The 19996-nt window shown below is 47.5% G+C and overlaps 1 protein-coding gene and 1 long non-coding RNA gene across 2 annotated transcripts; one reads left to right on the top strand and one right to left on the bottom strand.

The window, feature by feature from the left end:
• Positions 1–7483: 7483 nt before the first annotated feature.
• LOC137854342 (calcium homeostasis modulator protein 6-like) lies at positions 7484–10534 on the top strand. Its single transcript, XM_068677647.1, has 2 exons — positions 7484–8005; positions 9306–10534. Exons 1-2 carry the CDS (start codon positions 7484–7486, stop codon positions 9714–9716), a joined length of 933 nt encoding a protein of 310 aa, XP_068533748.1. The 3' UTR covers positions 9717–10534.
• LOC137854343 (uncharacterized) lies at positions 7982–10830 on the bottom strand. Its single transcript, XR_011095103.1, has 4 exons — positions 10773–10830; positions 10450–10502; positions 9290–9418; positions 7982–8152 (listed from the first exon to the last, which is right to left on the bottom strand). It is a non-coding gene; the product is annotated as an uncharacterized lncRNA (long non-coding RNA).
• Between the last annotated feature and the right edge of the window lie 9166 nt (positions 10831–19996).

Genomic DNA, 19996 nt, shown 5'->3' with positions numbered 1-19996 from the left:
GCCGTAGCAGGTCACCAACCAGTTCTTCGTGGATAGTGAGGGCCACATCCTGCTCCCCATCCCCTTCCACCAGCACAGGGTACTGGGTATCCAGAGAACAACCGGTATTGCCGCTAAAGACCGAGGCGAAGAAGGCATTAAGCATCTCACCCTTTTCCTCATCTCTTGTAACTAAGTTTCCCCCTGCATCCAGTAAAGGATGGAGATTCTCCTTAGTCCTCCTTTTTGTGTTGATTGTCGTGGTTTAACCCGGCCGGCAGCTAAACACCACGCAGCCGTTCGCTCACCCTCCCCCCTCCCTCTCTGGGACGGGGGAGAGAAATGGAAAGTGAAGCCCGTGAGTTGAGATAAAGACAGTTTAATAAGACAGGAAAATAATAATAACAAAAAAAAAATAATAATAACAATAATAATAATAATACAATGGTGATAATAGGAAAGTAATAATAATATGTACAAACAAGTGATGCACAATGCACTTGCTCACCACTCGCTGACCGATGCCCAGCCTAACCCCGAGCAGTCCGGCCCCCTCCCCCCGGCTAGCCACCCCTATATATTGTTTAGCATGACATCAGATGGTGTGGAATACCCCTTTGGCTAGTTTGGGTCACCTGTCCTGGGTCTGTCCCCTCCCAGCTCTTACTGCACCCCCAGCCTGCCCGTTGGCAGGACAGAGCAAAAGGCTGAGATGTCCTTGGCTTGGTATAAGCACTGCTCTGCAACAATTAAAGCATCGGGGTGTTATCAGCACTCTTCTCATCCTAAGCCAAAATACAGCATTCCATCAGCTACTAGGAAAAAAATTAATTCTAACTGAAACCAGGACATGATGTATTTATAAAAACGTTTTTTGTTATCTTTAACGGCAGTAGCCAGATTGAGCTCCAGATGAGCTTTGGCCTTCATAATTTTGTCCCTGCACAGCCTCACTACATCCTTATAGTCCTCCCTAGTGGCCTGCCCGCTTTTCCAAAGATTATAAACCCTCTTTTTTCTCCTAAGCTCAAGCCACAGTTCTCTGTTGAGCCAGGCTGGTCTTCTTCCCCGCTGGCTCATCTTTGGGCACATGGGGACGGACCGCTCCTGCACCATTAAGATTTCCCTCTTGAAGAGCGCCCAGCCTTCCTGGACCCCTCTGCCCTTCAGAACCGCCTCCCAAGGGACTCCACCAACTAGTGTCCTGAGCAGCCCAAAGTCAGCCCTCCGAAAGTCCAATACAGCGGTTTTACTGGTCCCCTTCCCGGCCTCGCCAAAAATAGTGAACTCCACCATTTCGTGGTCACTCTGCCCAAGACAGCTCCCAACAATCACATCCTCCACCAGTCCTTCTCTGTTTGTGAAGAGAAGGTCTAACGGGGCACCACCCCTGGTAGGTTCACTAACCAGCTGCATCGGGAAGCTATCTTCTACGCTCTCCAGAAACCTCCTAGACTGCTTTCTCTGGGCTGTGTTGTGCTTCCAGGATATGTCAGGGAAGTTGAAGTCCTCCACGAGTACAAGCGCTGAAGATTTCGCAACTTCTGTCAGCTGCCTGTAGAACTCCTCATCCGTCTCCTCATGCTGGTTCGGCGGTCTATAGCAGACCCCGAGCAGGACACTAGCCTTGTTGTCCCAGCCAATCCTAACCCAAAGGGACTCGACCTTGTCATTCCCAGCCTCGAGTTCTACAACATCGAAAGACTCTCTAATATAGAGAGCCACACCACCACCCCTTCTGTGCTGCCTGTCCCTTCTGAAGAGCTTATAGCCAGGCATTGCAGCACTCCAGTCATGAGACTGGTCCCACCACGTCTCCGTGATGGCAACCAAGTCGTAGCCTGCCTGCTGCACGATGGCTTCCAGCTCCTCCTGTTTGTTACCCATGCTGCGTGCATTGGTGTAGATGCACTTCAGCTGGGCCATTACCTTATCCTCCGGCCTTGCCATTGTTCCCCCTGGCACAGCCCCAACAATCCTTGCTTCAGCCCCATCCCGCTTCTTACCTAGTTTAAAGCCCTCTCAATGAGCCCTGCCAGCTCTTGGCCCAGGATCCTTTTTCCCCTAAAAGATAAGGACCCGTCTGCGGCCATCAGGCCAGGTGCTGAGTAAAGTGCTCCATGGTCAAAAAACCCAAGATTTCTGCGTTGGCACCAGCCCCGGAGCCACGTGTTTAACAGGTGGGCTTTTTGTGTCCTCTCTGTACCCCTCCCTGCCACCGTAGGGATGGATGAAAACACCACCTGTACTCCCACTCCATCCACTAACCGTCCCAGCCCCCTAAAGTCTCTTTTGATAGCCCTCAGGCTTCTCTCTTCATTGTTGTCACTGCCCGCCTGAACTATCATAAGAGGATAATAATCAGAGGGGCAAACCAGGTTGGGAAGCTTCCTGGCAACGTCCCTGACCCTGGCCCCAGGGAGGCAGCAGACTTCCCTATGGGTAGGGTCAGGCCGACAAATAGGGCCCTCTGTTCCCCTAAGGATAGAGTCTCCAACAATAACCCTTCTGTCTTTCTTGATGGAGGCAGTCCTGAGGCGTGGAGTCGACCTCCTCACCCTAGGCATCCTCCTGGGAACACTTGCTACCTCTTCCTCAGCTACTGGTCTGTCAAGCTCCAGGGCCTCAAACCTGAGGGCACCTGGGAAGGTGGGGCCGGTGGGGGAGGGCATTGCCTGCCATGTCGAGCAGGGACCTGTTTCCATTCCTCCCCAACTCCCAGATCCCCTCCCTCTGCCCGACAGCAACAGGGCAGGGGGTCCACCGCCATTTGGGGTGTCTCATCCCGGTACCTCTCCTTGAGGCCCTGCAGGGAGTTACTCCACAAGTCTATCTCCCGCTCACACTCCCTGATATCCCTCAACCTCTCCACCTCCTCCTTGAGCTCCACCACCATGCGGATCAGGTCATCCACCTGCTCGCACCTCACGCACGCAGTTTCTCTGCCTCTCGCCGATGGCAGCAACAGGCTCAGCCACTCCCTGCATCCGGTGACCTGAACTGCTGCATTTTTTAACGGGCAGTCGGTCTGGGTGTGTACCGACTTCCTGGAGAGCCCACCGTGCCTGGTGGAGACCATTATCGCCTAGCTAACGGCTGTCGTTAACAGGTGTTCGTGTGGGCGGGGGCTGCTCTCCGCCCTTCCTGCTCGAACTGCCGCGCGACTCTCTTCTGCCGCGCCACGCGCTGTTTGCCCGCCCTGGTCGCCGCGCTCCCTAGGGGCAGCTTTTGAACGGCCGGGGAGGGGGCGCTGCTGGCTCCGCCTGCGCCTCGTCAGCCTCCCTCACGAGGGCTGCCGGGTCCTGGCGGCTCCCTCAAGAAGGCAATCGCATATGCATGGTGATAAAATCATACCATGTGTCTGAGCACATTGTCGATGCACTTCTTGAACTCCGTCAGGATCAGTGCCATGACCACTGCCATAGGGAGCTTGTTGCAGTGCCCGAGCACCCTCTGGGTGCAGAGCCTTTCCCTAACACTCAGCCTGACCCTCCCCTGTCCCAGCTCCATGCCATTCCCTCAGGTCCTGTCGCTGTCCCCAGAGAGCAGAGCCCAGTGCCTGTGTCTCCACTCCCCTTGTGAGCGACATACATATATATACATATAATCATAGAGTCATAGAATCATTAGGGTTGGAAAAGACCTCTGAGATCATCTGGTCCAATCATCACCCTATGACCAATGTCACCCACTAAACAATGGCCCTAAGCACAACATCCAACCTTTCCTTGGCCACTAAGATGGTGAAGCGCCTAGAGGGGAAGGTGCATGAGGAGCGGCTGAGGTCACTTGGACTGTTCAGCCTGGAAAAGAGGAGGCTGAGGGGGGACCTCATCACAGTCTACAGCTTCCTCACAAGGGGGAGTGGAGGGGGAGGGGCCAATCTATTCTCTTTAGTGACCAGCAATAGGACCCAAGGGAATGGTGTCAAGCTGCGACAGGGGAGGTTCAGGCTGGATATCAGGAAGAGGCTCTTCACTGAGAGGGTGGTCACACACTGGAAGAGGCTCCCCAGGGACATAGTCAAGGCACCAAGCCTGTCAGAATTCAAGAAGTGTTTGGACTGTGCACTTAGTCATATGGTCTGAATTTTTGGGTAGACCTGTGTGGAGCCAGGATTTGGACTTGATGATCGTTATGGGTCCCTTCCAACTCGGGATGTTCTATGATTCTGTGATTTCCTTGAACACCTGCAGGGATGGTGACTTGACCACTTCTCTGGACAGCCTGTCCCAATGCCTGACCACTCTTTCTGAAAAGAAATGACTCTTAATTGTTTTAATTGTTGAAGAGTCGTGCTTCTTGTCCAATTCTTTGTTTTAATTGTTGAAGAGTAGGGGCATGATGTAGGGGCTTTTTCCATTCACCAGGGACATCACCTATCTGCCAGGACTTCTCAACTATGATGGAGAGAGGTTGGCAGCTACATCAGCCAGCTCCCTCAGGATCTTGGGATTCATGTCTTTAGGTCCCATAGACCTAAAATAGGTGCATCTTCATCCCTAGTTCCCATGTGCACTTTGTGCGCTGAGTGAAGGATTTCTTCCTCACATCACATCTAATCTAAATCTCCCCTCCATTTGTTCAAAGCCATCGTTCCTTGTTCCATCGCTACACTCCCTGATAGAGTCCCTCTCCAGCTTTCTTGTAGGCCCCTTTTATGGGTTAGGTTAGGTGGAAAAACTGCAGGACCTTGCACATTGCAGCTTATCTACCTTGTTTCACATGTTCCACATGACCTTTTCCAGCTCAGGCTCTAGCCTCTGATCAGTGTAACATAGAATCATAGAAACATTAGGGTTGGAAAAGACCTCCAAGATCATCTGGTCCAACCATTTCCCTACTATCAATGTCACCCACTAAGCCATGTCCCTAAGCATCCAACCTTGAACATTCCCAGGGACGGTGATGCCACCACTTCCCTGGGCAACCTGTTCCAATCATAGGATCATAGAAACACAAGGTTGGAAAGGATCTACAAGATCTTCTCATCCAACCATCCTCCTATCACCAATACTACCCACTAAGTTATTAAATCATATAAATGCCTGTCTGCTCTTTCTGAGAAGAAATTTCTCCTAATTTCTAACCTAAACCTCCCCTGGTGCAACTTGAGGCCATTCCCTCTAGTCCTATCACAACCCACAGCTCCCCACAACTTCCTTTCAGGTAGGTGTAGAGAGCAATAAGGTCTCCCCTGAGCCTCCTCTTCTCCAGACTGAACAACCCCAGTGCCCTCAGCCGCTCCTCATAGCACTTGTGTTCCAGTCCCTTCACCAGCTTCATAGCCCTTTTCTGGACAAGCTCCAGGGCCTCGATGTCCTTATAGAGAGGGGCTCAAAGCTGAACACAGCACTCAAGGTGCGGCCTCACCAGAGCTGAGTACAGGGGGAAATATATATGGATACACACACACACTCTCTTTATATGCATTACACACAAGTAGTATATATATGTATGCATAAATTTTATGTGTGCATATATATGTAAAACTCTTTATTTATGTTAAAGTCTTGTGTTGGATGGGCTTGCAACATGGCAGTCTTACAGACCCTGTTCAGTACAAGGATGACAGGTTGATAACACATATTTTTGCACTCCACAGTGTTCAAAATCTTTTGATTTTGACAAGGAAGATATTGTTTGTCAAGTTCTTTGTTCAATTCTCTTTTATGCCAACTTTTGGAAACATTCATTCAGGCTGGTAGTGCTCAAGTGTTAGCAGGAGAGTGCTCTAGCAAATTGCTAAGTTGCATTATCCTGCCTCATGACTGTACAAATTTATTTGCCTTGTTACCTGAATAGTCCTGATTGACAACTCCTGATTGACAAGAAAAAGAAATGAAAAAGAAAAAGAAAAAGAAAAAGAAAAAGAAAAAGAAAAAGAAAAAGAAAAAGAAAAAGAAAAAGAAAAAGAAAAAGAAAAAGAAAAAAAAGAAAAAGAAAAAGAAAAAGAAAAAGAAAAAGAAAAAGAAAAAGAAAAAGAAAAAGAAAAAGAAAAAGAAAAAGAAAAAGAAAAAGAAAAAGAAAAAGAAAAAGAAACAATTTTCTTAGCAAATCCAACTCCACAATCATAAAAGCTAGTTAGCCCTTAATTCTAGGATGTCTTTCATGGAGCTGACCCTGAAGGGACCTTTAATAACCAGATGAAAAGTAGCAGCATTTTGTAGCAAGAAAATCTGACCAGAAAAAATAAATACAATAAAAATAAAAATAATAAAAAAAAATAAAAATAAAAATAAAATAAAAATAAAAATAAAATAAAAATAAAAATAAAATAAAAATAAAAATGATTTCGGGAAAATTAGCGTCTGTCTCCTTTTGAAACAAAGTATGTCTTTGCCCAGAGAAGTGCTGGATGCCCCGTCTCTGATAGTGTTCAAGGCCAGGCTGGTTGGGGTTGTGAGCAACCTGGGGAGTTGGAACCAGATGGTCTTTAAACATCCCTTCCAACCCAAGCCATTTGATGATTTTATGTTTCTATGAATATATGTGATAGCTTACTTGGATGACTGTGTATGGGTCACTAATCTACTTCATACTTGCTGACTTGCTTGAAATAGTTTCTACAAATGTCCGGATGAGAAAAGATGTCAGATGAGAAAAATCTTTGTTAGGGGTCTGGTCAAAGCCCCTCAGGGTGTCAGTGAAACCTATGTAATCCAGGAACAAATGTTTTCACAGGAAGCTCCGTCTTCCAATCCCTTCCAGATATATTTCTTCAGTATGCAAGCCTTTTGCATCATTTTTCCACTTTATGCCATTGGCTTAGCTGCTTAATCTTTGCTTTTTAGGAGCAGGTGGTTTTTTGGGGGGGGTGAGAAGCTATGCAGATGCCACTAGCTGCTATGTTGGTGGGAGTCCACAGTCTGATTCCTGGCAGAAGGCACTCTGGTAGCCAAACCTTCACTCAGTAATCCTGGATCAATGCTAGGTGTACATTGGCTAACCTTCTCTGATTATTTTAAAATGATTAATTGGTTAGCTTTAAAAATTGACATGATTATAGATGAATTTTCTTCTGTAAAGAACAAGCCATATTGTATTGCTAATAATAAGATTGGATTAAAAAATGTACACAATTGTGGGTGGTTTCCTTACATTTTATTCACACTTTTAATCTGATGCCTCACTCAAAAGCTTCCCTGAGAAGACTGTGAGGTTTAAACCATTGACAGTTGTAATGCAGGCATGTCTGGACAAATATAAATCTATTTTTATACAAACAAAGACAGACTTCGCTGTTTTGATGCTGATTATTGGGGTGGGCTTCCACTGGGGTATTCACTTGACTGTCACACTGTGCAGTGAGTTCATGCTCTTCTGTTCCCCCTAAAAGGCCGCTTCAGTGATTTGCTGCTACAGCTTCACCAACAGAAAGTGAAAGCTCTGTGGGCTTTTATAAGCTGTTGGACGTTGAAGACACCTCTTTTGACTTTTCTTTCCTGACTGAGATTTCACCGTCCTCGAAACACAGGGAGACCACCAGAGCCTGCAGCAGAAAATGGAAAAGTTACGCACTGCAATGGATTTTTGTATCCGCCACCAGAAGTTTCTGGGTTACAGCATTGTGTCCCTGCTGACAGCTGCCAGCGAGTATATCTTCTCCTCTGTGGTCTTCAAGTGTCCTTGCAATTCCTGGAACACCTTGTATGGCTGTGCCTTCATCATAGCGCCAGCCTTCGTCCTCTTCCTGCTCGGCTACATGACAAATGCCAGGGTCTGGCTTTTGGTGACAGGCAGATGCTCTTCAAAGAACCAGTGCAGCTGTGACTCCTGTGGACACTTTCACAAAGTGCTGGTGCCAGTGACAGCCAGTGCCTTGGTGGCCCCCTTCACCTGGATCGCGGTGGCCCTGCTCAGTGCCAGCTTCTATGCATGTGCAGCAAGTGGGAACAGCTTCATCAGAAAGCTGGTGTGCAAGGACATCAAAGAGTACTGCAACGTATCGCTGGAGAAAATACCCTGTGACGAGGAGTTGTCCAAGAAGATAGGTGCATTTCACAGCCTTCAAGCCCAGTCCCAGGTAAAGCCTCTCTGCTATGCTTTTCCCTGATGGACCCCAGTCCTAGTTAAAGCTTCTCTGCTATGTTCTTCCCTGATGGACCCCAGCCCCACTCTCTTCACACACACTGGTGCCTGCAGGGGACTGCAAGAGCCCTTATCTCTCACACTGACTAGCAAAAGTACACTATTAGCAAAAATACGCTGGTCAAAAATACTAACAGAAAGGTAACAAGTGGCTGTTTGTGCTAGCTTCTGTTTTAGCATATTTGCATAGCAATTTCTTGGCAGAGGCACTTGCAAAACCTTTTCCAGAGCTGGGCAGGGAACTTTCCACGGCTGCATTTTTTTTTCTCATTTAGATTAGAGCTGGCACAATCTCATCTCTTTTTCCACTTTTACCCCTCTAAATATCTCAAACTGTTGTAAGTATGCATTAGCTGAGAGAAAGCTGAGGTTATGAATAGGAAGGAAGCCAATGTCTCATTGCAACAGAGAACTGGCGAGTGAAGCAATAGATGGCTGGTTTGACTACAAACCTCAGAGCTTGGACCTGTTATTAAATTCACACTTGTAGTCTACGTGAATAGCTTAAAAAATATATCTACCTTACTACAGTATTATTATTTTATTACAGCACTACAGTTTTATTGCAGCGCTGAAAGAAAACGGCATGATCAAAAAATCAATAGCACTTGCAAGTGGATTTTTTTTCATTTGCAGTGAAATGAATCTAAAGCATTTTGGCAGCGCTACAGTTTTGTTTCTGTTTGTTTGGTCTTCTCCTTAGCTCCAGGAAATAAACCATTTTTCATCACTTTTTCTCAGGAAAACATTAATGATAGTTAATGATTTGGCTGGTTATTTGTATGGCTGGTTAGATTTATAACACACACACAGTGTTTAAATTTGTTAAGTATTTAGCTTGTGGATTCTCCAAGAAAAAGACTGGAAAGGGGCAAATTTTATATAGTTGAATTCTGAGAGTGTAAGAAAGGAGTAAAATCAAGGAAGACTGACTGTTACTGATATTTCAATGAAAATTAAAAGAAGCAAACAAGTCAAACAAATATGGAAGACACATGAGATCATTGTGATTAATGTACATTATTTTTTATACCTGACCTACTTTCAGCAGAATTAAGAACCAAACATTCTAGGTATGATAAAACCCTATACAAACCAGGAATGATTCCTGTATTTAATAGTCAAATGTTATGCCTACAAAACATACGGTTTCCATGTATGATTCAATATTATGTTCTATACCCTTACATAGGACCATGTAAAAACACTGTTAACCTACCTATTTCTTTTCCAAGATGGTAGGATGGTTGCTGATTGCCATCATCATGACTGCGGCACTCATTTCAACGTGTTTCAGCTACTGTTGCTCCCCAGTTAGCCACTTTCAGCTGAAGTTCTGGAAAATTTACTTGAAAAAGGAACGAGAGGTCTTTGAAATCAAGGCTAAAGACCATGCAGCCAAGCTGGCAGAAAGAAACGTTCACTTATTTTTTGAACCTGCTGACCCAGCACCGTTTTGTACTCCCAGCAATGAAGACTGGCAGAAGATTTCATTCCCATATGGCTTCAGTACAAAAGAGCAGTATTACAGCATGATACACAAGTATGTGAACACAAACAGAGGCAAGACATCCAGTGGAACAGATCAGATTCACAACGTTTTAGCATTTGTGGATGAAGCACATGGAATTGAATCTGGATTTTGATGAAACATACTCTTTGTAACACTGGTAATCTTTTAAACCTACTAATATAAATAGTCTTATTCTGAGCTCTTACTGAAATCAGTATGTAGATATTGCATGTAAACCTCAGGAGATTTATTTTTTAAATCAACTATACTTTTGTTTAGGTTCGTTTAAATAAATACATGGTTCACAATGGGAGTTTTCATATGTTGATGTTCATTAAGAAAGAGTCATGTAAAATAACAAGGATCCACAGCAAAGATGTCAACGTGTACTATGTCAAATTATTTCCAAATGCCTTACGAGAATTTGGCAGCTGGAGTGACAAAACCAAACTTTCGTACCTGTCAGTAACACAGAGACAAAAAGGAATTGAAAATTTGACCATAAGTTTAGTTTAGTTTATTAGATATCACTTGACTTGACAATAAATATTTCAGTAGAGCTTAAAACAAGCTCTAGACTAAAATATTTGCTTTCAGTCAATTAGTTTCTCAAGGCAAAGATTATGTCTTTTAAAATCTGGGGAGCAATTAACATTTTGGAGCCACATGTGCACAAAGTCCATTGGAAATGCTAAGCATGACTTCAGCTGGTCATCAGTTGGAATAACCAATAAATAAATAAGTAAATAAATAAATAAATAAATTCCAGCCATTTTACTCCTGTGTGTCTAGTTGTTTTAGATAACAGTGAAAATAAAAGCTTTCACTCTGATGAATTTTCTTTACCACTGTCTGATCTTGAGTACCTTTTACAGCAGGCCTTCTTCTACTATTCATTTCCTGTTATTCGAAAAGTTTTCTGTGGAAAAAAATAAAGTGTGCATAACTTCCAATTTATATTCCATTTGTATTCATTTCTATTTTATCTGACAAAAAATAAATATTATGTACTTCTAATGCATAATACTACACATAGATTTCTGGCCATGTCAACAGTACCTAAGCTACCCCTGGATGTATCCACCAAATAGTCTAATTCTATCCAGAATAGAGGCCAAGTGCAAATTTACATGGCTTGAGGAGTTAGGTTTGTTAATAATATGACAGTGTAGGTGAAGCTTATACTTACAGCTGCACATTTAAGGAAGTTATAAATCTGCAGTTCCGCATACTATGAGAAAACACGGATGTTCTTATCAAAGAACTCCTAATGATAAGAAGCAAATACACAAGTTTGGAGTGAAGATTGATAAAGTTATTTTTTTTTCTCTGAAAATATTTTCAAGTTGAGTCGGGCTGTTTGGTCCAGACTGTCCTTTCACTTCTCCCAGAAACCTTCTCTTTGTAGACAGAAGACTCTAACTTGGAAACTATTCAGCAAGATAGAGAGAAATCCCATAATGTTGCTTGTTACAGCCATTTTCAAATGAGGAAGCAAGAAAGTGCCCATTTAAATTAGATGAACAAAACTAGATTTGGTGGCTTCATTCTTACTCTAAGTTGAATATATGACATGTAAAAGGAAAAGAGGATCTAATCCTGTGTTCACTGCACTTTAATCAGTGGCTCTTTTTCTTCCAAGGAACCTGATGTTAAGAGTGTTACAGGTGTCCAGATTGTTATTTGTGCCTCCAGGAAGCACAGTTCAGTTTAAAATGTCCCACTTTACCTCTCCTATTACAGAGTTCATTTGTTCGCTGACATCTAGAAAACAATAAATCTGCTCTGGAATGTCATAAATTGGAAGGAAACAATGTCCTGGCTCCACTGAATTCAGCACCAAAATGGTCCTTGACTCAGTGGGGCCAGGCTTTACCATAAAGACACATAAAATAACTCAGGATAGACCAAAAGTATCTGGTTTAAAATAAAACACACACACACACACACACATATATATGCATGTATATATATATATATATATGTATATAAAGCATCTGATTTAAAAATAAAACCATGTTTATTTCATTTTCTGATGAGAACCTGCAGTGAAAACACCAACAGAATTTGTGTTAATCCTGTCAGCTGTATCTGAGTGGGCTTTTGCCACTTCCTACTCACAACCACAACTGCCAGGGTCCCATTACCAAAGCTGCTTTGACTTTCCAGGGAAGACGTAGAGCCAGTACTTCTCATTAAAATGAAAGACCAAAGGCTTCAGAAGGTCTTCTTCATGTCTTCAAGTCTGCCAGTGCAGTCTATGTGTTATACATAAAATTACTTTTAGGGGGAGGAGAAAAATTCTACCCGTGTGTAAGGATATGAGAAGATATTTATGTAATGTTTTCATATACAGTCATGTTTGAATTTTTGATTTTTCCTCATATTTATTTAATACTCATATCTTCTCTGTGTACTTATGAAGGAAATGAAAAGAAATTTCAAATGGAAACCTTAGTGCACTTCTGGGGGCTCCATCAGCCAGCTCCAAAAGAAATGTATACACTAGCAAGAAACACTGAGAAATAACCTTCTGAAAATATCTTCCTAAATAAGACAAGTAAAATCTGTACATCTACAGGTCAGCTAATGTCAGCAACTAATGGTAATGTAATTTGTGTCACTGTTTTTCCTATTGTTTGTTACCATTTTTCTAAGAATGTCTCCTCTTTAACTTCCTCCTGTTTTCATAAACAACTGTAGCATGATACCACTCTGCTCTGCCATGGACAGAAGTGTGTCACGTTGCTGATCACTTTCTTCCCCTTCAGCAGGGAACTTTAGACCTTCTTCATGTGTCTGGAGAGATGTCCAAAAGCTGAAATGGTGAGCTTGTGCTTGCCTGACATTGATGGAAAAATTACCACTGACATCTCAGAGCTCATGTACAGGAAGATGATGTTTGGAAAAAAGTGGAGGGGCTTTGTGGTCACTCTCTACACAGAGGTGAATGCTCTCTCTGAAATGTGGGCTGTAATGGATGGGTGTTGTTTCACCACCACTTTCTGTTGACATACTGCTTAGAATTTGCTTGCTCCTTCTTATGCTTCTTAGATGATACGGGGCCTGGAACATCTTCCCTATGAGGAAAGGCTGAGAGACCTGGGCCTGTTCAGCCTCGAGAAGGGAAGACGGAGAGGGGACCTTATCAATGTTTACAACGTTTACCTGAAGTGTGGGAAACAGAGGGATTTGGCGAACCTCTTCTCAGTGGTCTGTGGGGACAGGACAAGGGGCAATGTCCACAGAATGGATCACAGGAAGTTCCGCACCAACGTGCAAAATAACTTCTCCACGGTGAGGGTGACGGAGCACTGGAACAGGCTGCCCAGGGAGGTTGCGGAGTCTCCTTCTCTGGAGATATTCAAGGTCCGTCTGGACACCTACCTGGGCAACCTGCTCTAGGGAACGTGCATTGGCATGGGGGTTCACAGAATATAATATAATATCACAGAATTTCTAGGTTGGAAGAGACCTCAAGATCATCGAGTCCAACCTCTGACCTAACGCTAACAGTCCCCACTAAACCATATCCCTAAGCTCTACACCTAAACGCCTTTTAAAGACTTCCAGGGATGGTGACTCCACCACCTCCCTGGGCAGCCTGTTCCAGTACCTAACAACCCTTTCAGTAAAGAAGTTCTTCCTAACATCTAACCTAAAACTCCCCTGGCGCAACTTTAGCCCATTCCCCCTCGTCCTGTCACCAGGCACATGGGAGAACAGACCAACCCCCATCTCACTACAGCCTCCTTTAAGGTACATGTAGAGAGCAATAAGGTCGCCCCTGAGCCTCCTCTTCTCCAGGCTTAACAAGCCCAGCTCCCTCAGCCGCTCCTCGTAGGACTTGTTCTCCAGGCCCCTCACCAGCTTCGTCGCCCTTCTTTGGACCCGCTCAAGCACCTCGATGTCCTTCTTGTAGCGAGGGGCCCAAAACTGAACACAGTACTCGAGGTGCGGCCTCACCAGAGCCGAGTCCAGGGGGACGATCACCTCCCTAGCCCTGCTGGTCACAGTGTTTCTGATACAAGCCAGGATGCCATTGGCCTTCTTGGCCACCTGAGCACACTGCTGGCTCATATTCAGCTGACTATCCACCATCACTCCCAGGTCCTTCTCTGCCTGGCAGCTCTCCAACCACTCATCTCCCAGCCTGTAGCTCTGCTTGGGGTTATTGCACCCCAGGTGCAGGACCCGGCACTTGGCCTTGTTGAACTTCATGCAGTTGACCTCAGCCCATCGGTGCAGCCTATCCAGATCCTCCTGCAGAGCTTTCCTACCCTCGACCAGATCGACACATGTGCATAGCTTGGTGTCATCTGCAAACTTACTGAGGGTGCACTCAATGCCCTCGTCCAGATCATCAATGAAGATATTAAAGAGGACCGGCCCCAGCACCGAACCCTGGGGGACGCCACTAGTGACCGGCCTCCAACTGGACTTGACTCCATTTACCACGACTCTTTGGGCCCAGCTATCCAGCCAGTTTCTAACCCAACGAAGCATGCGCCAGTCCAAGCCAAGAGCAGCCAGTTTCTTGAGGAGAATGCTGTGGGAAACGGTGTCAAAAGCCTTGCTGAAGTCAAGGTAGACCACATCTACAGCCTTTCCCTCATCCACCCAGCGCGTCACTTTGTCACAGAAGGAGATCAGGTTCGTCAAGCAGGACCTGCCTTCCATAAACCCATACTGACTGGGCCTGATCGCCTGCTTGCCCTGCAAGTGCCGCATGATGACTCTCAAGAGGATCTGCTCCATGAGCTTCCCTGGTACTGAGGTCAAACTGACAGGCCTGTAGTTTCCCAGGTCTGCCCTCCAGCCCTTCTTGTAGAGGGGCGTCACATTTGCTAGCCGCCAGTCAACTGGGACCTCCCCCGATAGCCAGGACTGCTGATAAATGATGGATAGGGGCTTGGCCAGCTCCTCTGCCAGTTCTCTCAGTACCCTTGGGTGGATCCCATCTGGCCCCATCGACTTGTGCACATCCTGCTTGACGAACCTGATCTCCTTCTACGACAAAGTGACGCGCTGGGTGGATGAGGGAAAGGCTGTGGATGTGGTCTACCTTGACTTCAGCAAGGCTTTTGACACCGTCTCCCACAGCATTCTCCTCAAGAAACTGGCTGCTCTTGGCTTGGACTGGCGCACGCTTCGTTGGGTTAGAAACTGGCTGGATAGCCGGGCCCAAAGAGTTGTGGTAAATGGAGCCAAGTCCAGTTGGAGGCCAGTCACTAGTGGCGTCCCCCAGGGCTCGGTGCTGGGGCCGGTCCTCTTTAACATATTCATCAATGATCTGGATGACGGCATTGAGTGCACCCTCAGTAAGTTTGCAGATGACACCAAGCTAGGTGCGTGTGTCGATCTGCTCGAGGGTAGGAAGGCTCTGCAGGAGGATCTGGATAGGCTGCACCGATGGGCTGAGGTCAACTGTATGAAGTTCAACAAGGCCAAGTGCCGGGTCCTGCACCTGGGGCGCAATAACCCCAAGCAGAACTACAGGCTGGGTGAGGAATGGTTGGAGAGCTGCCAGGCAGAGAAGGACCTGGGAGTGATGGTGGACAGTCGGCTGAATATGAGCCAGCAGTGTGCTCTGGTGGCCAAGAAGGCCAACGGCATCCTGGCTTGTATCAGAAACACTGTGACCAGCAGGGCTAGGGAGGTGATCGTCCCCCTGTACTCGGCTCTGGTGAGGCCGCACCTCGAGTACTGTGTTCAGTTTTGGGCCCCTCGCTACAAGAAGGACATCGAGGTGCTTGAGCGGGTCCAAAGAAGGGCGACGAAGCTGGTGAGGGGCCTGGAGAGCAAGTCCTATGAGGAGCGGCTGAAGGAGCTGGGCTTGTTCAGCCTAGAGAAGAGGAGGCTCAGGGGTGACCTTATTGCTCTGTATAAGTACATTAAAGGAGGCTGTAGCGAGGTGGGGGTTGGCCTGTTCTCCCATGTGCCTGGTGACAGGACGAGGGGGAATGGGCTAAAGTTGCGCCAGGGGAGTTTTAGGTTAGATGTTAGGAAGAATTTCTTTACTGAAAGGGTTGTTAGGTACTGGAACGGGCTGCCCAGGGAGGTGGTGGAGTCACCATCCCTGGAAGTCTTCAAAAGACGTTTAGATGTAGAGCTTAGGGATATGGTTTAGTGGGGACTGTTAGTGTTAGGTCAGAGGTTGGACTCGATGATCTTGAGGTCTCTTCCAACCTAGAAATTCTGTGATTCTGTGATCCAAGTGCTGTAGCAGGTCACCAACCAGTTCTTCGTGGATAGTGAGGGCCACATCCTGCTCCCCATCCCCTTCCACCAGCACAGGGTACTGGGTATCCAGAGAACAACCGGTATTGCCGCTAAAGACCGAGGCGAAGAAGGCATTAAGCATCTCACCCTTTTCCTCATCTCTTGTAACTAAGTTTCCCCCTGCATCCAGTAAAGGATGGAGATTCTCCTTAGTCCTCCTTTTTGTGTTGATTGTCGTGGTTTAACCCGGCCGGCAGCTAAACACCACGCAGCCGTTCGCTCACCCTCCCCCCTCCCTCTCTGGGACGGGGGAGAGAAATGGAAAGTGAAGCCCGTGAGTTGAGATAAAGACAGTTTAATAAGACAGGAAAATAATAATAACAAAAAAAAAATAATAATAACAATAATAATAATAATACAATGGTGATAATAGGAAAGTAATAATAATATGTACAAACAAGTGATGCACAATGCACTTGCTCACCACTCGCTGACCGATGCCCAGCCTAACCCCGAGCAGTCCGGCCCCCTCCCCCCGGCTAGCCACCCCTATATATTGTTTAGCATGACATCAGATGGTGTGGAATACCCCTTTGGCTAGTTTGGGTCACCTGTCCTGGGTCTGTCCCCTCCCAGCTCTTACTGCACCCCCAGCCTGCCCGTTGGCAGGACAGAGCAAAAGGCTGAGATGTCCTTGGCTTGGTATAAGCACTGCTCTGCAACAATTAAAGCATCGGGGTGTTATCAGCACTCTTCTCATCCTAAGCCAAAATACAGCATTCCATCAGCTACTAGGAAAAAAATTAATTCTAACTGAAACCAGGACATGATGTATTTATAAAAACGTTTTTTGTTATCTTTAACGGCAGTAGCCAGATTGAGCTCCAGATGAGCTTTGGCCTTCATAATTTTGTCCCTGCACAGCCTCACTACATCCTTATAGTCCTCCCTAGTGGCCTGCCCGCTTTTCCAAAGATTATAAACCCTCTTTTTTCTCCTAAGCTCAAGCCACAGTTCTCTGTTGAGCCAGGCTGGTCTTCTTCCCCGCTGGCTCATCTTTGGGCACATGGGGACGGACCGCTCCTGCACCATTAAGATTTCCCTCTTGAAGAGCGCCCAGCCTTCCTGGACCCCTCTGCCCTTCAGAACCGCCTCCCAAGGGACTCCACCAACTAGTGTCCTGAGCAGCCCAAAGTCAGCCCTCCGAAAGTCCAATACAGCGGTTTTACTGGTCCCCTTCCCGGCCTCGCCAAAAATAGTGAACTCCACCATTTCGTGGTCACTCTGCCCAAGACAGCTCCCGACAATCACATCCTCCACCAGTCCTTCTCTGTTTGTGAAGAGAAGGTCTAACGGGGCACCACCCCTGGTAGGTTCACTAACCAGCTGCATCGGGAAGCTATCTTCTACGCTCTCCAGAAACCTCCTAGACTGCTTTCTCTGGGCTGTGTTGTGCTTCCAGGATATGTCAGGGAAGTTGAAGTCCTCCACGAGTACAAGCGCTGAAGATTTCGCAACTTCTGTCAGCTGCCTGTAGAACTCCTCATCCGTCTCCTCATGCTGGTTTGGCGGTCTATAGCAGACCCCGAGCAGGACACTAGCCTTGTTGTCCCAGCCAATCCTAACCCAAAGGGACTCGACCTTGTCATTCCCAGCCTCGAGTTCTACAACATCGAAAGACTCTCTAATATAGAGAGCCACACCACCACCCCTTCTGTGCTGCCTGTCCCTTCTGAAGAGCTTATAGCCAGGCATTGCAGCACTCCAGTCATGAGACTGGTCCCACCACGTCTCCGTGATGGCAACCAAGTCGTAGCCTGCCTGCTGCACGATGGCTTCCAGCTCCTCCTGTTTGTTACCCATGCTGCGTGCATTGGTGTAGATGCACTTCAGCTGGGCCATTACCTTATCCTCCGGCCTTGCCATTGTTCCCCCTGGCACAGCCCCAACAATCCTTGCTTCAGCCCCATCCCGCTTCTTACCTAGTTTAAAGCCCTCTCAATGAGCCCTGCCAGCTCTTGGCCCAGGATCCTTTTTCCCCTAAAAGATAAGGACCCGTCTGCGGCCATCAGGCCAGGTGCTGAGTAAAGTGCTCCATGGTCAAAAAACCCAAGATTTCTGCGTTGGCACCAGCCCCGGAGCCACGTGTTTAACAGGTGGGCTTTTTGTGTCCTCTCTGTACCCCTCCCTGCCACCGTAGGGATGGATGAAAACACCACCTGTACTCCCACTCCATCCACTAACCGTCCCAGCCCCCTAAAGTCTCTTTTGATAGCCCTCAGGCTTCTCTCTTCATTGTTGTCACTGCCCGCCTGAACTATCATAAGAGGATAATAATCAGAGGGGCAAACCAGGTTGGGAAGCTTCCTGGCAACGTCCCTGACCCTGGCCCCAGGGAGGCAGCAGACTTCCCTATGGGTAGGGTCAGGCCGACAAATAGGGCCCTCTGTTCCCCTAAGGATAGAGTCTCCAACAATAACCCTTCTGTCTTTCTTGATGGAGGCAGTCCTGAGGCGTGGAGTCGACCTCCTCACCCTAGGCATCCTCCTGGGAACACTTGCTACCTCTTCCTCAGCTACTGGTCTGTCAAGCTCCAGGGCCTCAAACCTGAGGGCACCTGGGAAGGTGGGGCCGGTGGGGGAGGGCATTGCCTGCCATGTCGAGCAGGGACCTGTTTCCATTCCTCCCCAACTCCCAGATCCCCTCCCTCTGCCCGACAGCAACAGGGCAGGGGGTCCACCGCCATTTGGGGTGTCTCATCCCGGTACCTCTCCTTGAGGCCCTGCAGGGAGTTACTCCACAAGTCTATCTCCCGCTCACACTCCCTGATATCCCTCAACCTCTCCACCTCCTCCTTGAGCTCCACCACCATGCGGATCAGGTCATCCACCTGCTCGCACCTCACGCACGCAGTTTCTCTGCCTCTCGCCGATGGCAGCAACAGGCTCAGCCACTCCCTGCATCCGGTGACCTGAACTGCTGCATTTTTTAACGGGCAGTCGGTCTGGGTGTGTACCGACTTCCTGGAGAGCCCACCGTGCCTGGTGGAGACCATTATCGCCTAGCTAACGGCTGTCGTTAACAGGTGTTCGTGTGGGCGGGGGCTGCTCTCCGCCCTTCCTGCTCGAACTGCCGCGCGACTCTCTTCTGCCGCGCCACGCGCTGTTTGCCCGCCCTGGTCGCCGCGCTCCCTAGGGGCAGCTTTTGAACGGCCGGGGAGGGGGCGCTGCTGGCTCCGCCTGCGCCTCGTCAGCCTCCCTCACGAGGGCTGCCGGGTCCTGGCGGCTCCCTCAAGAAGGCAATCGCATATGCATGGTGATAAAATCATACCATGTGTCTGAGCACATTGTCGATGCACTTCTTGAACTCCGTCAGGATCAGTGCCATGACCACTGCCATAGGGAGCTTGTTGCAGTGCCCGAGCACCCTCTGGGTGCAGAGCCTTTCCCTAACACTCAGCCTGACCCTCCCCTGTCCCAGCTCCATGCCATTCCCTCAGGTCCTGTCGCTGTCCCCAGAGAGCAGAGCCCAGTGCCTGTGTCTCCACTCCCCTTGTGAGCGACATACATATATATACATATAATCATAGAGTCATAGAATCATTAGGGTTGGAAAAGACCTCTGAGATCATCTGGTCCAATCATCACCCTATGACCAATGTCACCCACTAAACAATGGCCCTAAGCACAACATCCAACCTTTCCTTGGCCACTAAGATGGTGAAGCGCCTAGAGGGGAAGGTGCATGAGGAGCGGCTGAGGTCACTTGGACTGTTCAGCCTGGAAAAGAGGAGGCTGAGGGGGGACCTCATCACAGTCTACAGCTTCCTCACAAGGGGGAGTGGAGGGGGAGGGGCCAATCTATTCTCTTTAGTGACCAGCAATAGGACCCAAGGGAATGGTGTCAAGCTGCGACAGGGGAGGTTCAGGCTGGATATCAGGAAGAGGCTCTTCACTGAGAGGGTGGTCACACACTGGAAGAGGCTCCCCAGGGACATAGTCAAGGCACCAAGCCTGTCAGAATTCAAGAAGTGTTTGGACTGTGCACTTAGTCATATGGTCTGAATTTTTGGGTAGACCTGTGTGGAGCCAGGATTTGGACTTGATGATCGTTATGGGTCCCTTCCAACTCGGGATGTTCTATGATTCTGTGATTTCCTTGAACACCTGCAGGGATGGTGACTTGACCACT

Source organism: Anas acuta, chromosome 3 (assembly GCF_963932015.1).
Source record: "Anas acuta chromosome 3, bAnaAcu1.1, whole genome shotgun sequence".
Taxonomy (NCBI): Eukaryota; Metazoa; Chordata; class Aves; order Anseriformes; family Anatidae; genus Anas; species Anas acuta.
This window is presented reverse-complemented; position numbering and strand designations above follow the sequence as displayed.